The sequence below is a fragment of the Rhinopithecus bieti genome, unplaced genomic scaffold (assembly GCF_001698545.2).
Source record: "Rhinopithecus bieti isolate Rb0 unplaced genomic scaffold, ASM169854v2 scaffold_13348, whole genome shotgun sequence".
NCBI lineage: Eukaryota > Metazoa > Chordata > Mammalia > Primates > Cercopithecidae > Rhinopithecus > Rhinopithecus bieti.
In genome coordinates, this window is record NW_016808764.1 from 5852897 (window position 1) to 5878396 (window position 25500).

The 25500-nt window shown below is 45.9% G+C and overlaps 1 protein-coding gene and 1 long non-coding RNA gene across 5 annotated transcripts in view; one reads left to right on the forward strand and one right to left on the reverse strand.

The window, feature by feature from the left end:
- Positions 1–23102, reverse strand: part of LOC108538846 (uncharacterized) — a 41794-nt gene extending 18692 nt beyond the window's left edge. For both annotated transcript variants that reach the window (XR_001888205.1, XR_001888206.1), the window contains exons 1-3: positions 23002–23102; positions 22727–22910; positions 21175–21339 (exon numbers count right to left, since the gene is read on the reverse strand). This is a non-coding gene — a long non-coding RNA (uncharacterized LOC108538846). The remainder of the gene's footprint in view (positions 1–21174; positions 21340–22726; positions 22911–23001) is intronic.
- SCNN1B (sodium channel epithelial 1 subunit beta) overlaps positions 20343–25500 on the forward strand; it is an 85683-nt gene continuing 80525 nt past the window's right edge. The window contains exon 1 of one of the 3 annotated variants that reach the window (XM_017887147.1): positions 20343–20614. Coding sequence is in view for 1 of the 3 variants with exons in the window: in XM_017887145.1 (XP_017742634.1) it covers positions 22181–22282 (102 nt within the window). In the remaining 2 variants the exon portion in view is untranslated. Of the gene's footprint in view, positions 20615–22159; positions 22283–25500 lie in introns of those variants that run through there. The other 2 variants (XM_017887149.1, XM_017887145.1) reach the window with 2 other exon arrangements.

The following is a 25500-nucleotide window of genomic DNA, read 5'->3' on the forward strand; positions in this document are numbered from 1 at the left end:
AAAAAAAGAGAAGAAAAAGAAAATCAGACATGTTTAAGTTTGCCTCCTGATTCTTCATTTAATTGCTGTATGGACTGTATGAAAATCAGACATATTCGAGTTTGCCTCCTGATTATTCATTTAAATGTTGTATGACCTTGGGCAAATCACTTAACCTCTCTGTGCTTGTTTATACATGGAAAACTGGGGATCATAATAGTAATACTTACTGGCCGGGTGCAGTGGCTCATGCCTGTAATCCCAGCACTTTGGGAGGCCGAGGTGGGTGAATTGCTTGAGCCCAGGAGTTCGAGACCAGACTGGGCAACATGGGGAAATCCCATCTCTACCGAAAAAATACAAAAATTAGCCTGGTATGGAGACTTCAAAAGGTGGGAGGGTGGGAAAGGGGTGAAGGATGGAACACTGCCTATTAGGTACAATATACACTATTTGGGTGGTGGGTACATTAAAAACCCAGATTTCACCACTACACACTATATCCATGTACCACGACTGCACTTGTACCCATAAATCCATAAAAATAGAAAATATAATTTCAGTAAATAAAAACAATGATGGAATTAGTACCCCCCAAAGTGAGGGGGAGCAACAGATAGGGTTTTCAAACATTTATTAGGTGCCAAGAACTGAGCTAAGCATCTCCTATGCATCTTTGAATTTAACCTTTACAGCAATAATATGAGATAGGCACTATTATTATCCCATTTTCCTGATACAAAGATTGAGGCTAAGAGAGATTAAGTAACTTGCCAAGATTCACAAAGCAAATAAGTATAGATAAAGAAAGGAATCTATGGATACTCCTCCTTGGTTTATGATGGGGTCACATCCGATAAACCCATCATGAGCTGAAAATATCTTAATTGAGGTAGGAGGCACGACTCCACTCCAGAGGTGGGGCTTGGACACTGGACCAAATGGAGAACTAGCTAAAACAGGGCCAGAGCAGAAGCAGCTTTCCATAAGACACGCTCACTAGTGTACCATGTCAGTTTACCATTGCCATGGCAACGCCTGCCCCCTTCCATGGCAACAACCTGACAACCCAGAAGTTACCACCCCTTTTCCTAGAAACGTCTGCATAAACTGCCTCTTGATTTGTATATAATTAAAAGTGGGTGTAAATATGGGTGCAGCCCTGCTTCTGAGCTGCTATTCTGGGCACCCTGCCTATGGGGTAGCCCTGCTATGCAAGGAGCAGTCCCTCTGCTGCTACCGTGCACTGTGGCTTCAATAAAAGTTGCTGTTTAACACTACCAGCTTGACCTTGAATTCTCTCCTGGGCAAAGCCAAGAGCCCTCCTAGGCTAAGCCCCAACTTGGGGGCTTGCCTATCCTGCATCAAGTTGAAATGCATTTGATATACCTGACCTACCAAACATCATAGCTTAGCCTAGCCCACCTTAAGTTCAGAACACTTACTTTAGGCTGGGCACAGTGGCTCACGCCTGTAATCCCAGCACTTTGGGAGACTGAGGCAGGTGGATCACTTGAGGTCAGGAGTTCAAGACCAGCCTGGCCAACATGGTGAAACCCCATCTCTACTAAAAATACAAAAATTAGCCGGTTGCAGTGGCGTATGCCTGTGGTCCCTGCTACTTGAAAGGCTCAGACATGAGGATCTCTTGAACTTGGGAGGCAGACGTTGCAGTGACCCAAGATTATGCCACTGCACTCCAGCCTGGGCAACAGAGAAAGACTCCATCTCCAAAAAAAAAAAGAAAAAAAAAAACAAAACAAAACAAAAAGAGGACACTTACTTTAGCCTACAGTTGGGAAAAATCACCTAACACCAAGCCTAATTTATAAGAAGGTGTTGAATATCTTGTGTAATGTACTGAATACTACATTGAAAGTGAAAACAGAATGGTCGTATGGGTACTCCAGGTACAATTTCCACTGAATACATATCGCATTTGCACCATGGTAAAGTCAGAAAATCCTAAATTGAACCGTTGTAAATCAGGGATTGTCTGTGTCGTCCCTGAAAAACAAAACCATTCTAAGCAATTCAGATAGAGGGAATTTGATTCAAGAAATTAATTACACAAATGATTCAACAGCTGAGAAGCCAAGCCAGAGATGGTGAAGCAATCCTGGACTCAGCAACATCAGGAAGCTACTCTCACAGTTACGGCTGGAGGGACACAGGAAGGATGTGGTGTTACCAATGCCCAGAGCTGGGTCATGCCCAGAGCTTGGTCCACCTAGAAGGAGCTAGAACCACAGCAGGAGCTGCCCAGTGAGAAGCTAAACCATGGAGGAAGTGCAGCCTCTGTTGGGAAATGTTCTCTGAACTTGGGGAACGAAGGACCGTCCTGGCTCCTCCCCTTGTCCCACCATCCAATCTCCTGCCAGTGCCTCTTTTTGGCCCAATTTAGCTAGAAGCAGTAGAGCTTGAGAAATGTACTTTGTACGAAAAATGTTAGGGATGGCCAGGTGCAGCACTCACACCTGTAATCCCAGCACTTGGGATGGCTGAGATGGGTGGATCACCTGAGGTCAGGAGTTCAAGACTAGCCTGGCCAACATGGCGAAACCCTGTGCCTACTAAAAATACAAAAATCAGCCAGGTATGGTGGCACATGCCTGTAATCCCAACTACTCAGGAGGCTGAGGTAGGAGAATTGCTTGAACCCAGGAGGAGATTGCAGTGAGCAGAGACGGTGCCACTGCACTCCAGCTTGGGCAACAAGCAAGACTCCGTCTCAAAAAAAAATTAATTAAAATAAATTAAGAAAATAAAATAAAATAAAACGGCAGAGAATGGATCTAAGATCAAACAGGTCAACAGCCCACATGTTGGTCTTGTTAGAACTCCAGCTCCTCACATAGTGTGTGGCACAACGAAGGCACTCCATAAATAGAAAGAAAGCTAGGAGGCAGAGGGAAGGGCAGACAAACACTAAAGTCTGTGTTCTTAACCCAGAGGGAGCAACCTCAGATGCCTACAGCAGCCAGACAGATCATACAAAGGCATGGAGTGAACCTGTTCTAGGGAGAGGTGAGGACCATGTCAAACTGGAGAGCACACCCCGTGTCTAAATGGGACAGCCCTACTAAGTAACCTTCAGCCAATCTCTGCCAAGGAATGTAAGTTCAGCGTTGCCAGAGCTGCTGACTTCTCAGGAGAAATAGAAAATCCTGATTTTCAAGTTCAATCTGCTACTTTTTAAATGTTGGCAAGCAAATCAAATCCAAATGAGCCTGGGGCATCTTGTTGGGCTGGAAAGCAGAGAAGCTTATCAAAGACTATGCGAGGTCACGGTCCCATCAGAAGGACACAGAGGTAGCCTGGCAGGGCTCCCACTTGCTCAAATTGGACCATTTTTTAGTATCAAAAAGAGAATGAATAATCCTGGAATGGAAAAACTACATTAGTGGAGAAACTGGTAATATTTAAATAAAGTCTAGAGTTTGGTTAATAGTAATGTATGAACATTGGTTTTTCACTTTTGTCAAAGGTATCATGTGGTTATGTAAGATGTTAAGAAGTTAAGATTCTCACTCTGTCACCCAGGCTAGAGTGCTGTGATATGATCATTGTTCACTGCATCCTCAGTCTCCTGGGCTCAAGCTATCCTCTCGTCTCAGACTCCCCAGTAGCTGGGACTACAGGTATGCACCACCACACACAGCTGATTTTTTATTTTTTGTAGAGATAGGGTCTCCCTGTGTTGTCCAGGCTGGTCTCAAACTCATGGCCTCAAGTGATCCTTCTGCCTCGGGCTCCCAAAGTGCTGAGATTACAGACATGAACCAGTGCGCCCAGCCTAAAAAAGTGTATTTTAGAAAATAATAAATGGACCAGGCATGGTGGCTTATACGTGTAATCCTAGCACTTGGGCAGGCCAAAGCAGGAGAATCACTTGAGCCCAGGAATTGAAGAACAGCCTGGCCAACATAGCAAGACTCTGTCTGTACAGAAAATTTTTAATTAGCAAAAGTAAATAATAATAATAATAGTCTCAGCACAGTGGCTCACTCCTGTAATGCCAACACTTTGGGAGGCCAAGGCAGGTGGATCATTTGAGATTAGGAGTTCGAGAACAGGCTGGGCAACATGGCAAAACTCCATCTCTACTAAAAACACACAAATTAGCTGGGCATGGTGCATGCCTCTCCCTAGAACAGGTTCATTCCATGCCTTTGTATGATCTGTCTGGCTGCTGTAGGCATCTGAGGTTGCTCCCTCTGGGTTAAGAACACAGACTTTAGTATTTGTCTGCCCTTCCCTCTGCCTCCTAGCTTTCTTTCTATTTATGGAGTGCCTTCGTTGTGCCACACACGATGTGAGGAGCTGGAGTTCTAACAAGACCAACATGTGGGTTGTTGACCTGTTTGATCTTAGATCCATTCTCTGCCATTTTATTTTATTTTCTTAATTTATTTTTATTTATTTATTTATTTGAGACGGAGTCTTGCTCTGTTGCCCAGGCTGGAGTGCAGTGACACCATCTCTGCTCACTGCAATTTCCTCCTCTTGGGTTCAAGCTGGTGCATGCCTATAATCCCAGCTACTCAGGAGGGTGAGGAATGAGAATCGCTTGAACCCAGGAGGCAGAGGTTGCAGTGAGCCAAGATCGAGTCACTGCACTCCAACCTGGGCAACGGAGTGAGACACTGCCTTAAAATAATAATAATAATAATAATAATAATAATAATAATAATATACTATTGAATGAAACACATTAAATCTATTTTGAAAGATCAATGAATTCATAATGATATTTTAAAAAGAGAAAGATAAAACAAAAAAGAAAGAACTATTCGTCATCATCGGAGGCAGCTGTTACATCAAGTCCTTACTCTAAAAATAGTAGTGATAACAAGGAAAAAATGTATTCTGCCCTAGTCAGTGAGGGAAAGAAGCTCTTCTTTAAGGAAGAGTGCCAGCTCACAAATGTCAAAAGAATGAGCATTAGAACTTTGCAACTCCGAACAAAATAATTGACTCAGACAATTATCATCAATAGATGCTGAAACTGCAAGGTGAAAGGTTCAAGGGAGGCTGGATTTTTAACCTCCGCCTCCTGGGTTCCTGCAATTCAGAAGCAGCCAAGTCATCAGGCCATAGAGAACTTACTGGTTCTAAGAGAAGAAACGACTTCACAATGGAAGGATCAGGTTGTCACCACCTGAACCCATGAATCAATCTTAGCTTCACTAATGAGACAGCCTTTCATTTTGAGCTTTCTGGTGTGATGCAAGAGCATACTTATAACACCACCCAGGAAGAATTCTTGCCAATAATGTGTAGCCAAAATCTGATCAAACCATAGATTTAGCTTCTGGTTTATAGGAAATACAGGAGATAGACGGTCAAATTAAATACACCACAAGACATCAAAGTCTAGAAGGTAGACCATTCTGCCAGCAAGACAATGGCCCTAGTTGCTTCAACAACCCAATGACCTGGAAAAAGGAGGGAGAACGGGAGTCTAGATTTAAAAAGACTTAAGAGATGGAATCAGGCCAGGAGCCTGATTATAAGTGGCTCACATATGTAATCCCAGCACTTTGGAAGGCTGAGGCAGGCTGATTGCTTGAACCCAGGAGTTCAAGACCAGCCCTGGCAACATAGAAAGAACCTGTTTCTATTAAAAGTAAAGTTTATTTAATTTCTGTTGTTGTTGTTGTTGCTGTTGTTGTTTTGAGACAGAGCTTTGCTCTTGTCGCCCAGGCTGGAGTACAATGAGGTGATCTCCACTCACTGCAACCTCCGCCTCCAGGGTTCAAGCGGTTCTCCTGCCTCAGCCTCCCGAGTAGCTAGGTTTACAGGCGCCCACCACCATGCCCGGCTAATTTTTGTATTTTTAGTAGTGATGGGGTTTCGCCATGTTAGCCAGGCTGGTCTCGAACTCCTGACCTCAGGTGATCTGCCTGCCTCAGCCTCCCAAAGTGCTGGGGTTACAGGCGTGAGCCACCGTGCCCGACCAAAAATTAATTTTAAAAAAGATACGATAAAACGTGACTTGTGAACATTGACTGGGTCTTGGTTTAAACCAATGGTAAAAGACATTTTGAGGGCAACTGGGGAAATGCAAATATGGGGAATTACATGTTAATAAAGATTCTGTAATGCCAGCACTTTGGAAGGCTGAGGTGGGGGGATCATTTGAGCCTAGGAGTTCAAGACCAGCCTGGGCAATACAGCAAATCCCTGTCACTACAAAAAATAAAAAGTAATACTACAAAAATTAGCCAGTCATGATGGCATGCACCTGTATTCCCAGGGGGTGACCTACAGATCCACCTCCTGGAGGATGCACAGGGGGATCACCTGAGCCCGGGGAGGGTGAGGCTGCAGTGAGCTGTGATTATGCCACCACACTCCAGTCTGAATGACAGAGTGAAACTTGGTCTAAAAATAGAAAAGATCTGGGGCTCATTTTGTTTTGTGTCATGATGGTATTGTGACTGAGTAGTGTTTATTTTTTAAGAGATGGGGTCTCACTATGTTGCCTGGGCTGGTCTCCGAACTCCTGGGTTGAAGCAGTGACTCACACCTGTAATCCCAGAACTTTGGGAAGCCAAGGTAGGCTGATTGCTTGAGCCCAGGAGTTCAGGACTATCCTGGGCAACATGGTGAAACCCCATGTCTACAAAAAAAAAAAAAAAAAAAAAAAAAAAAAAAATTAGCTGGACATGGTGGTGTGTACCTGTAGTCCCAGCTGCTTGGTGGGCTGAGGCAGGAGCATCGCTTGAGCCCTGGTTGAGGCTGCAGTGAGTTGACATTGTGCCACTGCACTCCAGCCTGTGTGACAAAGTGAGACCCTGTCCAGACCCTGTCTCAAAAAACAAAAAAAGTTGCAAAGTATTGATATATTTTCTTTTATTAGCTAAGATATATCTATAAAAGAAAACTGCTCCAATATCAGTTATATGACTACCCTCAGATTCCATTTGTATAGGACAGCCAGAATACATGCTTAACTCTCTCATTTTCATTACAAATTTCCAAAATAATAAGTCAGTTCCCTAGTGTATTAGCTGACTATTGCCACATAGCAAATTACCACACTTAGTGGCTTAAAACACTACTCATTTATTACGTGACAGTTTCTGCCAGTTGGGAACCCTAGCAAGGCTTAGCTGTGAGCACTGCTTCGTGGTGTCTCATGGGGCTGTGATCAAGGTGTCTGACAGCGGCCAGGCATGGTGGCTCACACCTGTAAATCTCAGCACTTTGGGAGGCCACGGTGGGAGGACTCTTTGAGCCCAGGAGTTCAAGACCAGCCTGAGCAACATGGCAAAACCGTGCCTCTACAAAAAATAATTATAAAAAATGAGCTAGGTGTGGTGGTACCCACCTGTGGTCCACTACTCAGGAGGCTGAGGTAGGAGGATTGCTTGAGATGGGGAGGTCAAGGTTCCAGTGAGCTCTGATCACGCCACTGCACTCTAGCCCGGGTGATAGAGTGAATGTCTGCCAGGACTTGGGTCTCATTTAAAGGCTCTACTGGGGAAAGGTGGTTGTTAGCAGGACTCAGTTCCTCGAGAGTTGTTGGACTGGGGGCCTCAGTTCCTGTCTGGTTTTTGCCCGGAAGCCACTCTCAGTTTCTTGCCTCATGACCCTCCCAGCATAGTAACTTGCTTCTCCATCAAAGCCAGCAAGGCAGGGTGCTAGCAAGACATCAGCGAGCAACTTACACAGCCTAATCACAGGAATGACATCCCATCGCCCTTGCCATCTTCGATGATTAGAAGCAAGCCACCAGATCAGCCTCCCCACACAGGAGTGTTCACACCAGCAGGCAGAATCACCAGAGGTACCTTAGAGCCTACTGGCCACACCTAGCATCCTTCTAAGATGACTGAGGAGTGTCACTCTGTTTCTTTAATATGGCTTGAGTCATAGAAGGATTATTCTGGCTATGTGTGGAGACTCTAAACCAGTGGAGGCTGCATGTGGTAGCTCACACCTGTAATCCCAGCGCTTTGGGAGGCTAAGACAGGAGGATTGCATGAAGCCAGGAGCTTGAGAACAGCCCAGGCAACACAGCAGGATCCCATCTCTACAAAATATTTTTTAAAATTAACTGGGCACGGTGGTATGTAGTCCTGGATACTCAGGAGGCTGAAGCCAGAGGATCGATTAAGCCCAGGAGTTTGAGGCTGCACTGAACTATGATCACACCACTGCACTCTAGCTTTAGTGACAGCCTGAGACCCTGTCTCAAAGGAAAAAAAAAAAAAAAGAAATCCCTCCCCAACCTCAAAGACAGAGCCAGGAGAGAAACTACAGAATCAAATGGACCTGCTACAGGCATCCCACAGCTTTATTGTCTACTACTCCAATATTTAACTTTTTTTTTTTCGAGGCAGGGTCTCACTCTGTCACCTAGGCTGGAGTGCAGTGGTACAATCTCGGCTCACTGCAACCTCTGCCTCCGGGGTTCAAGCGACTCTCCTGCCTCAGCCTCCCGAGTAGCTGGGATTACAGGCATATGCCACCACGCCTGGTTAATTTTTTATATTTTTAGTAGAGACAGAGTTTCACCATGTTGGCCGGGCTGCTCTCGAACTCCCAACCTCAAATGATCTACTCGCCTCAGCCTCCCAAAGTGCTGGGATTACAGGCATGAGGCACTACACTCAACCCAATATTTAACATTTCAATATGATCAAAACATCACAAACGAAGTGAAAAGGCAAGAAACAGGCTGGGGGGAAACAACAGACAATGGATTTGACCTTTAGAAAATGCACCCAGTAGAAATTTGCACATCTCTGGTTTTTCCCCTATAAAATGAGGATGATGGTGTCTGTCTCACTGGGCTATTGTGAGGATTAAGAGAGTTAGTAGATAGAAAATGTTTAAGACAATGGTTGGCATAGTAAGTGCTACCTAAGTGTAAGCACTTGCTGCTGCTACTGTTATTGTTGTTGAAATTATTATTAGCAACACTTATGTGATCAAACTCTAGGTTTTGTTTCTTTTGGAGTCAGGGTTTCGCTCTGTCAGCAGGCTGGAGTGCAGTGGTGCCGATCATGGCGCATTGCAGCCTCAACCTCCTGGGCTCACGTGATTCTCCCACCTCAACCTCCTGAGTAGCTGGGACTACAGGTGTGCACCACCATGCCTAGCTACTTTTTCTGTTTGTTGTAGAGACCAGGTCTTGCTACGTTGCTCAGGCTGTTCTCAAACTCCTGGACTCAAGCAATCCTCTTGCCTTGGCCTTCCAAATGCCGGGATTACAGGCATGAGCCATTGCACCCCTCCTAAACTCTAGCTTTTAAGGCCTTATAATTGTCAACTTCTTTAAGACTGTTTATTTCTAAACCCCTATGTGTAAAAAATAAAAATTTAATTTTAATTTAAAAAAAATAAAACTTTCTGGCTCATTTTCAGTTGTAAACCCACACTAGTTAGAAAGGGGTTCTCTTTTAGTAGACCAAACCTAGTGAAGGTTTTCCTTCCCAGCATGAACCAGTGACTTCAGGTCACTTAAGTAGCAATTAAATAGTTTCGAAAGTGAATCTGACGCATTAAGCATACAATTGAAAGACGGGTCATAAATTAAAGCAAGTCCCTCCTATTCTTTTTAAAGACGTAAGCACTGTTTATTAGGGTTTTTAATTTTTTAAATTACATAAGTGATATGTGAGCATACGCCTTTAAAAAAGTTCATACACCTAAAGATCAAATTCTTCTTGACTACCTTTTTTTTTTTTTTTTTTTTTTAGACAGCATCTTGCTGCGTCACCCAGGCTGGAGTGCAACGGTGTAATCTCAGCTTACTGCAACCTCCACCTCCCAGGTTCAAGCAATTCTCCTGCTTCAGCATCCCAAGCAGTTGGGACTACAGGTGTATCCACCATCCGCAGCTAATTTCTTGTATTTTTAGTAGAGACAGGGTTTCACCATGTTGGCCAGCCTGATCTGGATCTCCTGACCTCAAGTAATCCACCTGCCTCAACCTCCCAAAGTGCTGAGATTATAGGCGTGAGCCACTGCGCCCAGCCTGAACACATATTTATCCCCGTTCCCTCCCTTTCTTTGCAGAATTTGATATGTATCCTACTATAATTTTTGTCTCTGTATTTTCATATATATCCATATGTGTGTGTGTGTGTAGGTATATATATCCATTAAATATTTGGTTTGTATCCTTCTAAAACATTGTCTCTGCATTTATTTTATTTAATTTTTATTATATTTTTTGAGACAGGGTCTCACTCTGCTTTGCAGGCTGGAGTTTAGTTGTGAGATCACAGCTCACTGCACCTACAACCTCCGAGGTTCAGGCGATCCTCTTACCTCAGCCTCTCAAATAGCTGAAACCACAGGCAAGCACCACCACCACCCAGCTAATTCTTTTTTCTTTTCTTTTTTTTTTTTTTTTTTTTTAGTGGAGACGGTTTCACCATGTTGCCCAGGCTGGTCTCGAACTCCTGGACTCAATCCATTCTCCCGCTCTGGCCTCCCAAAGTGCTGGGATTACAGGCGTGAGCTACCGTGCCCAACCTTTGTGCCTGCATTTACATAAACAAATATATATACCCATTTAAACGTATTCTATTGTTTTACAAGGTTTTGTGTAAATACTGTAATGTTACATTGTAGCCGTTGTTCTGCAACTTGTTTTTTTCTCTCACATCCCACATCCAATTCCTCAGCAAATTACGTCAACTCTTCCTGAGCACTGTATCCAGAATCTGGGCACCTCCACAGCTTTCACCCTGCCCCCTGCTCTGCCGTTGGCACCCTTAGTTCATCTTAGTTCATTCTTAGCAATCCCTTTTATTTTTGTATTTTATTTTATTTTATTTATTATTATTATTTTTTTGAGATGGAGTCTCGCTCTGTCACCCAGGCTGGAGTGCAGTGGCGCGATCTTGGCTCACTGCAAGCTCCTCCTCCTGGGTTCATGCCATTCTCCCCCCTCAGCCTCCTGAGTAGCTGGGACTACAGACGCCCGCTACCACGCCCAGCTAATTTTGTTTTTGTATTTTTAGTAGAGACGGGGTTTCACCGTGTTAGTTAGGATGTTCTCAATCTCCTGACCTTGTGATCTGCCTGCCTCGGCCTCCCAAAGTGCTGGGATTACAGGCGTGAGCCACCGCGCCCAGCCAATCCCTTTTATTTTTTATTTATTTGAGACAGGGTCTCACTCTGTTGCCCAGGCTGGAATGCAGAGGTACAATCATAGTTCACTACAGTGACTCTCCCCAGTTCAGGCAATCCTTCCATCTGTCAGCCTCCTGAGTAGCTGGGATTACAGGCACACTCTACCACGCCTGGCTAATTTTTTAATTTTTTGTTGAGATGCGTTTTCGCCATGTTGCCAAGGCTGGTCTCGAACTCCTGGGCTCGAGTGATCCGCCCACCTTGGCCTCCCAAAGTGCTAAGATTATGGGCATGAGCCACTGTGTCCAGCCGGCAATTCTAATAGAGTGAGACTTATAATGTCTGGGTGTAGTGGCTCATGCCTGTAATCCTAGCACTTTGGGAGCCTGAGGTGGGTGGATCCCTTGAGGTCAGGAGTTCGAGACCAGCCCAGCTAACATGGTGAAACCCAGTCTCTACTAAAAATACAAAAATTAGTGAGGTGTGGTGGCAGGTGCCTGTAATCCCAGCTACTCAGGAGGCTGAAGCATGAAAATCGCTTGAACCCAGGAGATGAAGGTTGCAGCGAGCCGAGATTGCACCACTGCACTCCAGTCTGGGCAACAGAGGGAGACTCATTCTCAAAAAAAAAAAAAAAAAAAAAAGTGAGACTTATAATCTTTCAGTCAGATCTACCCAAAAGAATCGAAACCAGTGACTCAAACAGTGAACACCCATACTCATAACAGCGTTATTCACAGTCGCCAAAAAGTGGAAACAACCTAAATGTCCATCAACAGATAAATGAACAAACAAACCGTGTGGTCTCTACACACAATGGAATATTACTTAGCCTTTTAAAAAGAAGAAAATTCTGACACATGCTACAACATGATGGACCCTGAAGAAATTATGCAAAGTGAAATCAGCCATATACAAAATAACAAAAACGAGTTTGATTCCACTTCTACGAGGTCCCTAAGGTAGTCAAAATCATAGAGACGGGAAGTAGAACGGTTGCCAGGAGCTGGGGAGTTATTGTTGAATGGGTATAAAGTTTCAATTTGGAAAGAGGAAAAAGTTCTGGAGATGGATAGTGGTGATGGTTACACAACCATGTAAATGTATTTAATGCCACTGAGATATACACTTAAGAATGGTTAAATGGGCTGGGCGTGGTGGTTCATGCCTGTGATCCCAGCACTTTGGGAGGCTGAGACATGAGGATCACTTGAGTGCAAGAGTCTGAAATCAGCCTGGTCAACATAGGGAGACCCCTTCTCTATCGCTTCTCGGCCTTTTGGCTAAGATCAAGTGTAGGGAGACCCCTTCTCTACAAAAAAATAAAAAATTTTAAAAAAAGTTAGCCTGGCATGGTGGCATGCACCTGTAGTCCCCAACTATTTAGGAGGTTGAGGCAGGAGGATCTCTTGAGCCCAGGAGGTGAAGGCTGCAGTGAGTCGTGATCTTGACACTAAAATACAAAAATACAAAATAATACTCTGTCTTTTAGTAGAGATGGGATTTTGTTATGTTGGCCAGGCTGGGCTTGAACTCCTGGCCTCAAATGACCCACCAGCCTTGGCCTCCCAAAGTGCTGGGATTACAGTCATGAGCCACCACACCTGGCCAGGACTTTAGTCTTGAATCAGAGTAAGGTGGGATCCTTGAGAAGGTTTGGGGTGATGTAATTGACTGGTCTCCTTGCTACTCCTCAAACACACCCAGCATACACCCCACTGCAGGGCCTTTGCCCTTGCTGTTCCCTCTGCCTGGTACATTCTTCTCCCAGATATCTGCAGAGCCAACCTCCATACCTCCTTTAGGTTTCTATTCATGAGTCCCCTTCTCTGATCATCCTTTTTAAAGCTCAACCTCAGCCAGGCACGGTGGCTCATGCCTGTTACCTCATCACTTTGGGAGGCCGAGGAGGGTGGATCACTTTAGGTCAGGAGCTCAAAACCAGCCTGACCAACATGGTGAAACCTCATCTCTACTAAAAATACAAAAATTACCCAGGCGTGGTGGCGCGTGCCTGGAATCCCAGCTACTCGGGAGGCTGAGACAGGAGAATCACTTGAACCCGGGAGGCGGAGGCGGCAGTGAGCCGAGATCACACTGCTGCACTCCAGCCTGGGCAACAGGGCAAGACTGTCTCAAAACAAACAAATAAGCAAAAAAAAAAAAAAAAAAAAAAAAAACAAACCTCAAACTCCACTCATCTCCTCTGGCCTACATCTGTTTTTCTGCATAGCCATTATTACCATCTAGAAATTCTTTACCTTACTTGTGTTTTGTCTGTCTTCTCTCACTAGAATGCAAGCTCCACGACGATAGGAGTTTCTACCTTGCTGACCAGTTTACCTCTAGGGCCCAGAATACATAATCAGTGATCATTAATATTTGGCCTTTGTTTTTTTTTGATACCGGGTCTCACTCTGTTATCCAGGCTGGAGTGCAGTGGTGTGATCATAACTCACTGCAGCTTCCAACTCCTGGGCTCAAGCAATCCTCCCACCTCAGCTTCCCGAGTAGCTAGGACTGTAGGAGCGTGCCACCATGCCCAGCGAATTTATTTTTTGTAGAGGTGGGATCTTGCTGTGTTGCCCAGGCTGGTCTAACTTCTGGGCTCAAGCAATCCTCCTATATCTGCCTCCCAAGTAGCTGGGACTACAGGCACATGCCACCATGCCTAGCTAAATTTTTTAATTTTCGTAGAGATAGGGGAGTCTCACTTTGTTGCCCAGGCTGGTCTCGAACTCCTGACCTCAAGCAATCCTCCCACCTCAGCCTCATAAAGTGCTGAGATTACAGGTGTAAGCCACCGCACCCAGCCCTGGCCTTACTTCCTTCTTTTTTATGACCTCAGAGAATTCAGCAGCTTGAAAATGACAATATATATTATCATTCATTTCACCCCTGCACGTTTAGGAAGTTCTTAGCGTAGTACAGTTTTAGAGCCTTTTAAAGTCTCCAAGCCTCAACCTGAACTTTCTCAGGGTTTCCGGACGCAACTGAAAACCTCTGTGGCAAAATCAGTTTGTTCCCAGATCCTCCTCTTCCCCAGGTCAAGGCCCTAGGAGCTGATTAAATTTTTAGTCTGAGCGAGTGGAAAGAGAAAAATGGAAAAGTATGTGCTCTGAGCTGCCAGGTGAGTCCTGGGCGTCAGGCTGGCTGTGCCCTGTGCGATCTGAGGCTTTGTGGTTGGATTTCTGGGAACAAAGTGAAAAAACTGCCAGGCTTGGTAGTGGCCGATTCTTGTGGCCAACTAGCCAGGCTAAGGGAAAAGTCAGGCTGAGGTGACCCAGACATACCAGGAGTAGAGGCCCCACACTCAGTTCCCCTTGGGGCAGAAAAAAAGAGACCCAGGCTGGGTATGGGACACAGGGAGAGGGGGTGCCACAGGGATCCAGAGAACTGAGGCCATCCAAGCCAAGCAGGAGTAGGAGACTCTTGTCTCACCAAGTCTCCTGACTGCTTATTTTGCAGAAAACTGGGAAATTGACATTTGTATGTGATTTTCTGGTTTTTAAACATTGGTTCGAAAATCTAAAACATAGCATGTTGACAAAAGCTGGATCTCTCTCGTCCTCTACCCACCCCACTCGAGGGCTGTCAGTGTGCAACTCTGCCGGTTAGCAAAACATTTCGGAACATGGACTTCGTTCTTGTTCTTTGGATTTTGTGGCTGTTTGGGCAAGTTCCTTGACACCTCCAGGTCTGTGAAATGGGAACAAAAATCTAAAGGGCTGGGGAATATTGGAGACAGAAAGAGGGATAACAAAAAGGATATGGATCGTGTCAGCTGGTATGTTGTGGTCAAAGGCAGGGAAGCACCCGGAGCTTGCTGTGACCTGGGGCATTGAGATTGAAGATCAGGGGACAGGCGCAGTGCCTCACGCCTGTAATCCCAGCCCTTTGGGAGGCCGAGGCAGGCAGATCATGAGGTCAGGAGATCAAGACCACCCTGGCCAACATGGTGAAGCCCCATCTCTACTAAAATACAAAAAATTAGCTGGGCATGGTGGGGCACGCCTGTAGTCCCAGCAACTCAGGAGGCTGAGGCAGGGGAATCACTTGAACCCGGGAGGCGGAGGTTGCAGTTAGCCAAGATCACACCACTACACTCCAGCCTGGCCACAGAGCAAGAATCCATCTCAAAAAAAGAAAAAAGAAAAAAAAAGAGAGAGAGAGATTGAAGATCAGGGATCTGCCTTTGATCAATGGAATGAGATAAGGATTCTACCAACCCAGCCAGAGACTCAGCACCCAGGGGGGCCTCCGGACCTGTAGGTGGCACTGCATCTCTGGGAGTCTCCTTAACCCTCTGTCTCAGGGGGCTGCACATGCCCCAAGCCGTGGCTTCCCTTTCAGGACTTAGGCAGGCAGTTGCCTATCTGAGCCTCACTCACTGTTAGACTTAACATTTGTGCTTGTTGTTGTTTACATTCTCAGTTTAGAGCCAGACATTCCAGTCTGTCAAGATTCTGCAAATAGATGTATTAGCTCTTCCTCCTCACTTCCTTCTTTTGCAATTTGGATACAATTTTCACCAGAATCGGCCAGGAGTCTTTTGGTTGCAAGCAACAGATACCCCAAGATTGCTTAGCAAAAAGGAAATTTATAGCCTTATGCATCTGAAATGTCCAGGCAGTAAGGCTAACCTCTGGTATGTTTTTAGTTGGGTCAAACAATGATATCGGGATCTAGTTTCTCTTTGTCATCTTTCTGGGTGGAATCCATTATTATACAGCCTATTCCAAAATATAGCTCCCCATCTGAACAACTCCCAAGCCAGTGAAACTCCCTGAGAGCTCAATGAAAGAGTCCTTGTATAGAGTTTCACCAACCATAGTTAATCTGACTTGGGTCATGTCCCACATATGAACAAATTACTATCCCAAGAGGAATACAAAATGCTAATTAATAGGCCTGGGCCATATCCACCCTGCATGGGGTGGTAATGAATGAAGTCAACACCCCTTACATCAAAATAGACTAGCAGTGAAAAAGGAGTGGTGACCCCGGAGCTAAACCAAGTGCAGTTCCTGAAGTAGAATGAATGGATGTTTGGTGTCCCCAACTCTCCCACACCCCCAAAAAGAATATTCACCTTGTCTTCCATGCGAAGTGTTGTGTTAGATGGTGGTTATAAAGGGTAATGTGGTTTCAACATCTAACATCCCACTGATTTCAAGGGCTAGATTGGCTGATCTTGGATCCCCTCTCAGACCTCATCTCCTAAAATTGCACTAACCCAAAGAAAGCAAAAAGGCTGTCTTTCCACGATACTACAAAAATATTCAACAGAATATTATTTTGGCCCTGAGATACCTCCCAAACCAGTCATAAATCCTTTCAGGCATGAATTCATCTGACTCTGCCATAATTCAACCCACGAATCTAATCCATAAAAAAAGATTCTTTTAAATTTGGCCAAATTAATGCAGGGCAGGTTCTTGGCTTCACTCAGGAAGGAATTCAAGAGCCAGCTAGCTGGTGGTGGAAGAAAACAGCCTTATTGAAGGCAGCATCAGTGTTAGGGCTCTGTCCCTGCTCCTGCAGAGTAAGCCTACCCCATGACGGCCAGAGCAGCCTAGCAGTCATATTTATACCCACTTTTAATGACATGCTAATTAAGGGGGCAGGTTATTCAGAGATAGCTAGAAAACGGGTGGTAACTTCCGGGTGTTGCCATGACAATGCTAAACTGTAATGGTACTGATGGCCATGTTTTACGGAGAGGTCCTGTTGGTGTCTCTTCCGTGTTTGGCCAGTCTTCAAACTGGTCCAGAGTCAAGTTTTGCCTACTTCCTACCTCAAAACAATCCACAGTGCTAACCAGCTGGCTAAAGTCCATGTGGACGCTGTCTAATGCTGTCAGACTATAGATCCTAACAAAAAGGGGAAAGAAGTTGGTTTTCTCCTCAGGAGGCCAAGTTAACTACAGAGCACAACACTCTTTGTTCATAGTTGCTTAAACATTCATGCCTTAAAACTTGCCAGCCTAACATCAACCAGTCTGGAGTTCCCAGACATCCCAAAATTCCAACTCTCCAACGATGGAAATCGTGACACAAAAATGAAGATGTCAGTTGTATAAAGCTGGTCACAACAGCACAGTTCCACAGGGCACTCATTCTAAAAATGTCCAACAGGGCCCCAAAGGAAAACCTTCAAAAATAACGTATTGGGTTGAAGGATATGAAATTGCTATTTTTTTCTTTTTTTCTTTTTTGAGATGGAGTCTCATTCTGTCCCCCAGGCTGGAGTGCAGTGGCACAATCTTGGCTCACTACAGCCTCCGCCTCCCAGGTTCAAGTGATTCTCCCACCTCAGCCTCCTGAGTAGCTGGGACTACAGGTGCACACCACCATGCTTAGCTAATTTTTTGTATTTTAGTAGAGATGGGGCTTCACCATGTTGCCCAGGCTGGTCTCAAACTCCTGAGCTCAGGCAATCCACCCACCTTGGCCTCCCAAAGTGCTGGGATTACAGGCATTAACCACCCCGCCCAGCCGAAATTGCTATTTTCATAGGTCAATAATAGTCAAATATCAACAATTGTATATGGTCACAACCAAATACACCTGGGAAGCATTGGTTTTCAAAGTGAGGTCTACAGACCCCTGGGAGGTCCCAGAGATCCTTTCAGGAGGAACTGTGAAGTCATACTCACTTTCATAATAATCCTAGGATGTTATTTGCCTTTTTCACATATGGACATTTTCCCTAACAGTGCAAAAGCAATAGTAGGTCATCACTGGTCATTAGAGAAATGCAAATCAAAACCACAATGAATACCATCTCACGCCAGTTAGAAAGGCGATCATCAAAAAGTCAGGAAACAACAGATGCTGGAGAGGATGTGGAGGAATAGGAATGCTTTTACACTGTTGGTTGGAGTGTAAATTAGTTCAACCATTGTGGAAGACAGTGTGACGATTCCTCAAGGATCTAGAACCAGAAATACCATTTGACTCAGCAATCCCATTACTGGGTATATACACAAAGGATTATAAATCATGCTGCTCTAAAGACACATGCACACATATGTTTATTGCGGCACTATTCACAATAGCAAAGACTTGGAACCAAACCAAATGTCCATCAATGATAGACTGGATTAAGAAAATGTGGCACATATATACCATGAAATACTATGCAGCCATAAAAAAGGATGAGTTCATGGTCCTTTGCAGGAACATGGATGAAGCGTGGAAACCGTCATTCTCAGCAAACTAACATAGGAACAGAAACCAAACACCTCATGTTCTCACCTCATAAGTGGAGTTGAACAATGAGAAACCCACCATGGACACCAGGGAGGGGAAATAACACACCAGAGCCCTGTTGGGGGTGGAGGGCTAGGGGAGGGATACATTAGGAGAAATACCTAATGTAGAGATAGGGGTTGATGGGTGCAGCCAAAACCACCATGGCACCTGCATACCTGTGTAACAACCTGCATGTTCTGCACATGTACACCAGAAACTTTAAAGTATATAATAAAAAAAAGAAAAAAAAAAAGCAATGATGGTCAAGTTTACATGAAGCTGAATTTACTGCTCAATTACTTCAACTAAAACAACAGATTGTAGTCCGACTGAATACAAGAATCCTGCTATATTCTTTTTAGTCAGCATAAAGAGATTTGCAAACATGCTTAACAGTGCCCTTCTCCCACTGACTTTTTTTTTTTTTTTTTTTTTTTTTTAGTATTTTTTCAGCCAGGCATGATGGCTCACACCTGTTATCTCAGCTCTTTGGGAGGCTGAAGTGGGAAGATTGCTTGAGGCCAGGTATTTGAGACCAGCTTGGGTAACATAGCAAGATTCTGTCTCTAGAAGAAGAAGAAAAAAAAAACTTTTTCTAATTAGCCAGAAGCAGTGGCACGCACCTTGTAGTTCCAGCTAAGGCAGGAAGATGACTGGAGCCCAAGAGTTGGAGGCTGCCGGGGGCTATAATCACACCACTGCACTCTAGCCTGGGCAACAAATTGAGACCCTGTCTCCCTTTACCAAAAAAAAAAAAAAAAAAAGCAAAAAATCATAAAAGCCTTTTATTTATGTCAACAAGTAGTGGGTTTATTAGTTATAGTGTAATGCATTAATAAATATTTTTAAGTATTAGTTTTAATGTCTCATATGGAAAGTATCATTATATAAACAAAATAACATATATGTGCTAAAAACACACACATGTTTATGTGTATGTGTGAGTGTGTGTCCCATATAAACAAAAAGTCTCGGTTATTCTATAATTTTTAAAAGTACAGAAGATTCCTGGCTGGGCACGGTGGCTCACGCCTGTAATCCCAACACTTTGAGAGTCCTAGGCGGGTGGATCTCTTGAGTCCAGGAGTTCCAGACCAGCCTGACCAACATGAAGAAACCCTATCTCTACAAAAAATACAAACAAATTAGCCGGGCATGGTGGTGAGTGCCTGTAATCTCAGCTACTAGGGTGGCTGAGACAGGAGAATCGCTTGATTCAGGGAGGCGGAGGTTGCGGTGAGCTGAGATCACACCACTGCACTCCAGCCTGGACAACAGAGTGAGACTCTGTCAAAAAAAAAAAAAAAAAAAGTACAAAAGATGCTTAAGACAAAAATTTTGAGAATGACTGCATTAGGACAATCTATGGAGAAATATACAGGAAACGAAGTGTTAAGGATATTGGCAAAAAAGTGGCTGAAATGATAGTCCTGAAACCTTGACTTGATGAGGAGAGAAAAGAAATGGAAGAGAAGATTCGAGGAAATGCGCAAGGCCCGCCAGTGCCCTGACGCTGGAGCACAGGTGTAGTGGGCGCTCCAGAGGGGTCCAGAGGTCCCAACCTCTGAGTGGGCTGTTTGAATTTCTAACGCAAAGATCGGACCTATCGGGGATGACTGAGATCTAGAAGGTCTCCACCTTGGTGGAGGTAAAAGAGGCAGAGGGAAGAACGTTCCTGGAAAAAGTGACTGCACGGGTCCCCCTAAAATCACCAACTTGCCCAAAGGACACTGTGTCTGCGGGGGTGTGGACTTGATGGGGGCGCGACTGTACAGGTGAGCGGGATGCTTCGCCGAGGTGAACGGGACAGGTACACGCGTGGGGTGGGATGGAGTGTTCATATACGTGGCATGTGATATGTACTGAGGGGACGTGGGGGACACTCGGATGAGGGGTCTGTGGACATATTCATGGAGCATGTGGGTATCGCTGGTGTCCCAAGGTGCGGAGGGAGAATGCGGAGCGTGTGCGTGCAGGGGCCGTGTGCAGGCGCCTGAACGTTGCGTCTGGGGGCTGGAGCTTATTGGGAGCCGAGGGAGGTGGCCGGGGGAGCCAGGACCTTGCGTGTGGCCAGGCCGGTAGCGCCCGGTATGCTCCACCCGCGGGCGCTCCCGGTGCTTCTCCGCCCCTGAGCCTGCTCCCTCCCCTTCGGTCTCGCCGCGCTTGCCGGGTGTCCCAGTGTCACCACCACTCGGCTGCCGCCGCCAGCTTAGAGCGCACCGCCGCCTCCGCCACCGCCGACAGCACGCATCCTCCGTGTACCGGCTCTGCCGCCCGAGCAGGTATGACGGCGACCCCTGGTTCGCACCCGGTCTCCCGCGCGCTGCCCAGAGTCCTGCGCGCCGCACCTTCTCCCGTCCAACCCCGGCCAGTGCGCTCCTGTCCCGGCCTCAGTTTCCCACGGGAGGGCGCTTGGGTGCCTGTCTGCGGCGCCGGGGACCCGGCCTGGGGACTGAACCGATTGAGGGCGGAGGGGAGAGCTGGAGGCTGGGAAAAACCCCCAGGGCGCGAAAGGCGAGACCAGGCAAGGGTCCCCGGTGTGTCTGGGACCTCAGAGACGGCGCAAAGTCCTGGCACGGAGTGGGCGGAGCGAGAGGTTGTTCAAGAGGTGACAGCAATGAAACTCGAGAGCGCTTTCTACGTGCTGGGCCCAGCCCAGCAGAGCGCCTCGCTCAAACGACCTAACTTCTCCCACAGGGCATCTCTGTGGGTTGGTACTCTTGCTGTCCCCATTTTGCAGAGGTGCAAACTGAGGGTCAGAGGGTGGGGAAGCTTCCCTAGGTCCCAGGAACAGTTTGCTGAGCTCAGATTTGAACCCAGGCAGTCTGACCCTGGAGCCTACCTCGTGGGCTGTCAGTTGCGACCGGGAACGTGGGTTTCTTCTCCAAGTGTCCCATTTGGGGTGATGCTGTGGAGGAGGAGAGATCCGAACGCCCTGCAGTTGTCGGCGCTGAGGACTCTGCAGCGCTAAGTTGATGTCTGGAGAATGCCATATGGCTTAGGTGTGCTGTGGAGGAAGAGGGTCTGGGATATAGTACAGGGACATTCTCACTCTAGCATGGAGGAGGAAACTGAGGCACAGAGTTTAGGGAGGAAGCAGCAGAGAGCTCCAGTCCACAAAAGGCACATCTTCCCACTCACCTCCACTAGGGAGTGGAGGCAGAACAACCAAGACTGGCTTTGGTCCCTGGCAGCCCAGCTCTCAAAAAGCCCAGTGGATGGGTCTGAAAGCTCCCAGAGACCTGAGCATCCCTGTCTCAGATCCCAGCATCCATGAGTGACCCAACCTGCCTATCCATTGAACTATGTAATTCCAGGCAGAACACAGGGATCCATTCTTCCTCCTCTGTAATCTTCCACCCCTGCCCTCCCAGCTCCTCAAAGGTAACCACCTTCATAATTTGGGGTGTTTCCTTCTAGACGTTTTCCTCCACCTACACAGTCATATATACACAGCCATAGAAAATATGTAAAATACTTAGTAATGTTGAAGGCGGATGTTTAATAGAAATGGTACAACCCTTGGGAGGCTCAGGCAGGCGGATCACTTGAGGTCAGGAGTTTGAGACCAGCCTGGCCTACATGGTGAAACCCCATCTCTAAAAAATAAAAAAAAAAGAAGCCGGGCATGGTGGCATGTGCCTGTAATCCCAGTTACTCAGGAGGCTGAGGCAGGAGAATCGCTTGAACCTGGGAGGTGGAGGTTGCAGTGCGCTGAGATGGCCCCATTGCACTCCAGCCTGAGTGAAAGAACAAGACTCTGTTTCAAAAAAATAGAACTAGAAGTAGAAATGGTATAACTCACCTATGTCATTCTGTAACTTAAGCCCTCTCATCTCCAGTTATCCATGCTGCTACATATAAACCCAGCTTGTTTATTTCAATTGCTGCATGGATTCCCACCATGGATAATGCCTACCGATGGGAATTTAGGTGGCAAAAATGTTCAGGTTGGTTTTTATTTTAGTGTCTTCTATAAATTGTTATCTCGGGGTTAAGTTCAATGTCCTGTTCTTTATCCTAAACTAACTTCACAGGATCTGAGTTTAGGGGAAGAGGTCCTCTTTTTTCCACTGCTCACATACAGACCCATACATGCACGCACACACACACGCACATATATGTGTACATATGCATGTTCACACACATGCACACATACGTGAGACATACACACAAGCATGTGTACATGCATGCATACACATACACAGGTGTGTGCACACACCTCTATTCTGTCTATGGCCAAGGGCAAACTCTCTAGCTACAGTCTCTGCTGCTCCCAAAGGCTGGGACTCAGTCAGGCCACTAGCTCTGCCTGGCCATGCCCCAGTGGGCAGAGGTTCCATCAGGACTACCTCCAGGGTTTCTCTATAGATGCCCCCCAAAGCCAAACTCACCCTCCAATAGCAGACAAAAGGAGTTGAGAACCACAGACTGGCAGATTGGACTGTCCAGGGTCCCATTTGTGTACCACAAACTTTGTAGGTCCAGGCTGTGGCATGAAGAGAGTGTGTTTTCTGTAGACTGCATGACGGGACCCTTAAAACTTTGGTGGAACCCATGATCCGGGTTGATGAAAAGCTAGAATCAGAGACACTACGTTATAATCCCAGCTTCACCACTTCCTACTTCAGGCAATTCCCTTCCCCTCCCTGAGCCATAGTTTTCACACCTATAAAATGGGCATGATGATAATGGCACCCTCCCCAAACTGTTGGGTGGATTAGTGGGGTGATGTAAACAAAACGTAGCAACTCATCAGCATCAGTGAGCAGGAAGTCTTTCCTGAACAGGGGAGACCTGGCGATGGCCCTGGGGCAGGAGTGATGTCTACAGCCACTGTTTGTGACTTCATCCACACCCCAAGTGCAGACCAGAGGGTCCTGAGCACTGAGTCCTGAACCAAAGAAGAGATTTCTGCTTGTTGAGAGCCAAGCCCAGCTCACTGTGGAGTCCAGAAGTGTCATGTTACTTACAAAGGGTCTAAGGTGTGCCTGGTCCTGAGTTAAGACACAGAAACAAAGTAAGCTGAGGTGCTCCCCTTTGGAATATAGGAGACAGCAAAAGTCACAAAGAAGGCCTGTGGACTTTCAAATTTTTAGATTATTCCCAAGATTTTAAAAATCAGTTCATTTAAGACTCCATATTTCTGGATCCTCTTGAGATATCAGTAAAGCTGGCAACGGCCAGGTATGGTGGCTCACACCTGTAATCTCAGCACTTTGGGAGACCAAGGAGGGTGGGTTGCTTAAGCTTAGGAGATCAAGACCAGCTTGGGCAACATGGCAAAAACCCGTTTCTACTATATCTATATCTATATCTATATCTATATCTATATCTATATCTATATCTATCTATATACATATGCTGCATATATATATAGGCTGGGTATGGCAGCATGTACCTACAGTCCCAGCTATGGGGGAAGCTGAGGTGAGAGGCTCTCCCGAGCCCAGGAGGTTGAGACTATAGTGATCTGTGATCACATAATTATGCTCCAGCTTGGGCAACAGAGTGAGACCCTGCCTCAGAAAAGGAAAAGAAAGAAAGAAAAGAAAAGCTGGCAACTCCAGGCCGGACATTCAGCTGCCCCCTTACATGGAGCAGGCACCCTGCAGGGCATGACAGTCCCTACCTGGCCCACCCCTCATTCATAAAGGGCAGCTAATATAAAAGATAACACCACAGACTCCACAGCCAGTCTCTATCTCCCAGCTATGCAGTGGATTAATTACAAGTTTCAGGCCAGGCACAGTGGCTCACACCTGTAATCCCAACACTTTGGGAGGCTGAGGCAGGTGGATCACCTGAGTTCAGGAGTTCGAGACCAGCTTGGCCAACATGGTGAAACCCCGTCTCTACTAAAAATACAGAAATTAGCTGGGCGTGGTGGTGGGTGACTGTAATCCCAGCTACTTGGGAAGCTGAGGTGGGAGAATCACTTGAACCCAGGAGGCAGAGATTGCAGTGAGCCAAGACTGCACCATTGCACTCCAGCCTGGGAGAAAAGAGCGAAACTCTGTCAAAAAAAAAAAAAAAAAAAAAGAAAAAAAAAGAAAAGAAAAGAAAAGAAAGAAAGAAACCCATGTTTCAGGCAAATTGTTTGGCATTTTTTGCGACTCCATTTCCATACGTGTAAAACAGGCATAGTAAATAGCATTTGCCTCAAACCGTTATGCTGGGCATTAAATGAGTCAACACACATGAACCCCTTAGCACAGTGCCTGACTCAAGTAAGCACTGTCTAACCATTGCTGATGCTGGTGCTGATAATGGCTGATAACGATGCCTGCCTGCCTGGCCCCTGTAACAGTGGATTTATACTCCAATTATATTCCTTATAAAATGTGGTAGGAACATAGTAAGGGAGGGAGGAAGGAAAGTAATACTTTGAGTCCCTTCTTCAAATAAGATGCTGCAATACCTTTTCTGGCCAAGGACAAGAGAGGAACATTTCAAGGAAAGGTTCAAAGAGAAGGGCTTTTTAAGGTGGGTTTTAAAGGATGAATAGGAGTTCTTCTGGAGCAGTGGAGTGAGAAAAGCATTCCACACAGAGGAAACAGCCTTTACAAAAGCCTAGAGGCCTGACCAAAGGAAGTATGTTTAAGAAGTGATGTAGTCTATTGTCACTTTGTAGTAGGGTGAGTAGGAGGAAAGATAGGAAGATGTATCTGAAAAGTGAGAAAAGGAACTTGAGGCCGTGATGGGGCCTAAGGCAGGAATAGGGATGAGCATTTCTTGAGTAACTACTATGTGCAGGTGCTCTTGTAGTCATCACCCCCGTAGTCATAATGCCCTGGGAGTCACGTTTTGTGATCTCCATTCTACAGATGAGTTAGACTGAGGCTCAAGAAGAGTAAACCACTTGCCCAAAATCTTGCAGTGGGTCAGTGGTAGAGCTGGAGTTGGACACCAAATCTGTCTGATTCAAAGCCCGTGAGCCCTTGCTGAGCCTCAGTTTTCTCACTGTAAAGTGGAACTAGTACTAACAAAACCCACTCCACAGGTGTGCTGGGAGGGTTCAATGACAGAATGAATGCATAGTCCCTAGCACACAGCAACTGCTACCATTATTTTGACTGGAATGAAGCCTGTGTTCCTTTTTTGGGGGGCAGGGGGAGACAGAGTTTCATTCTTGTCACCCAGGCTGGGGTGCAATGGTGTGATCTCG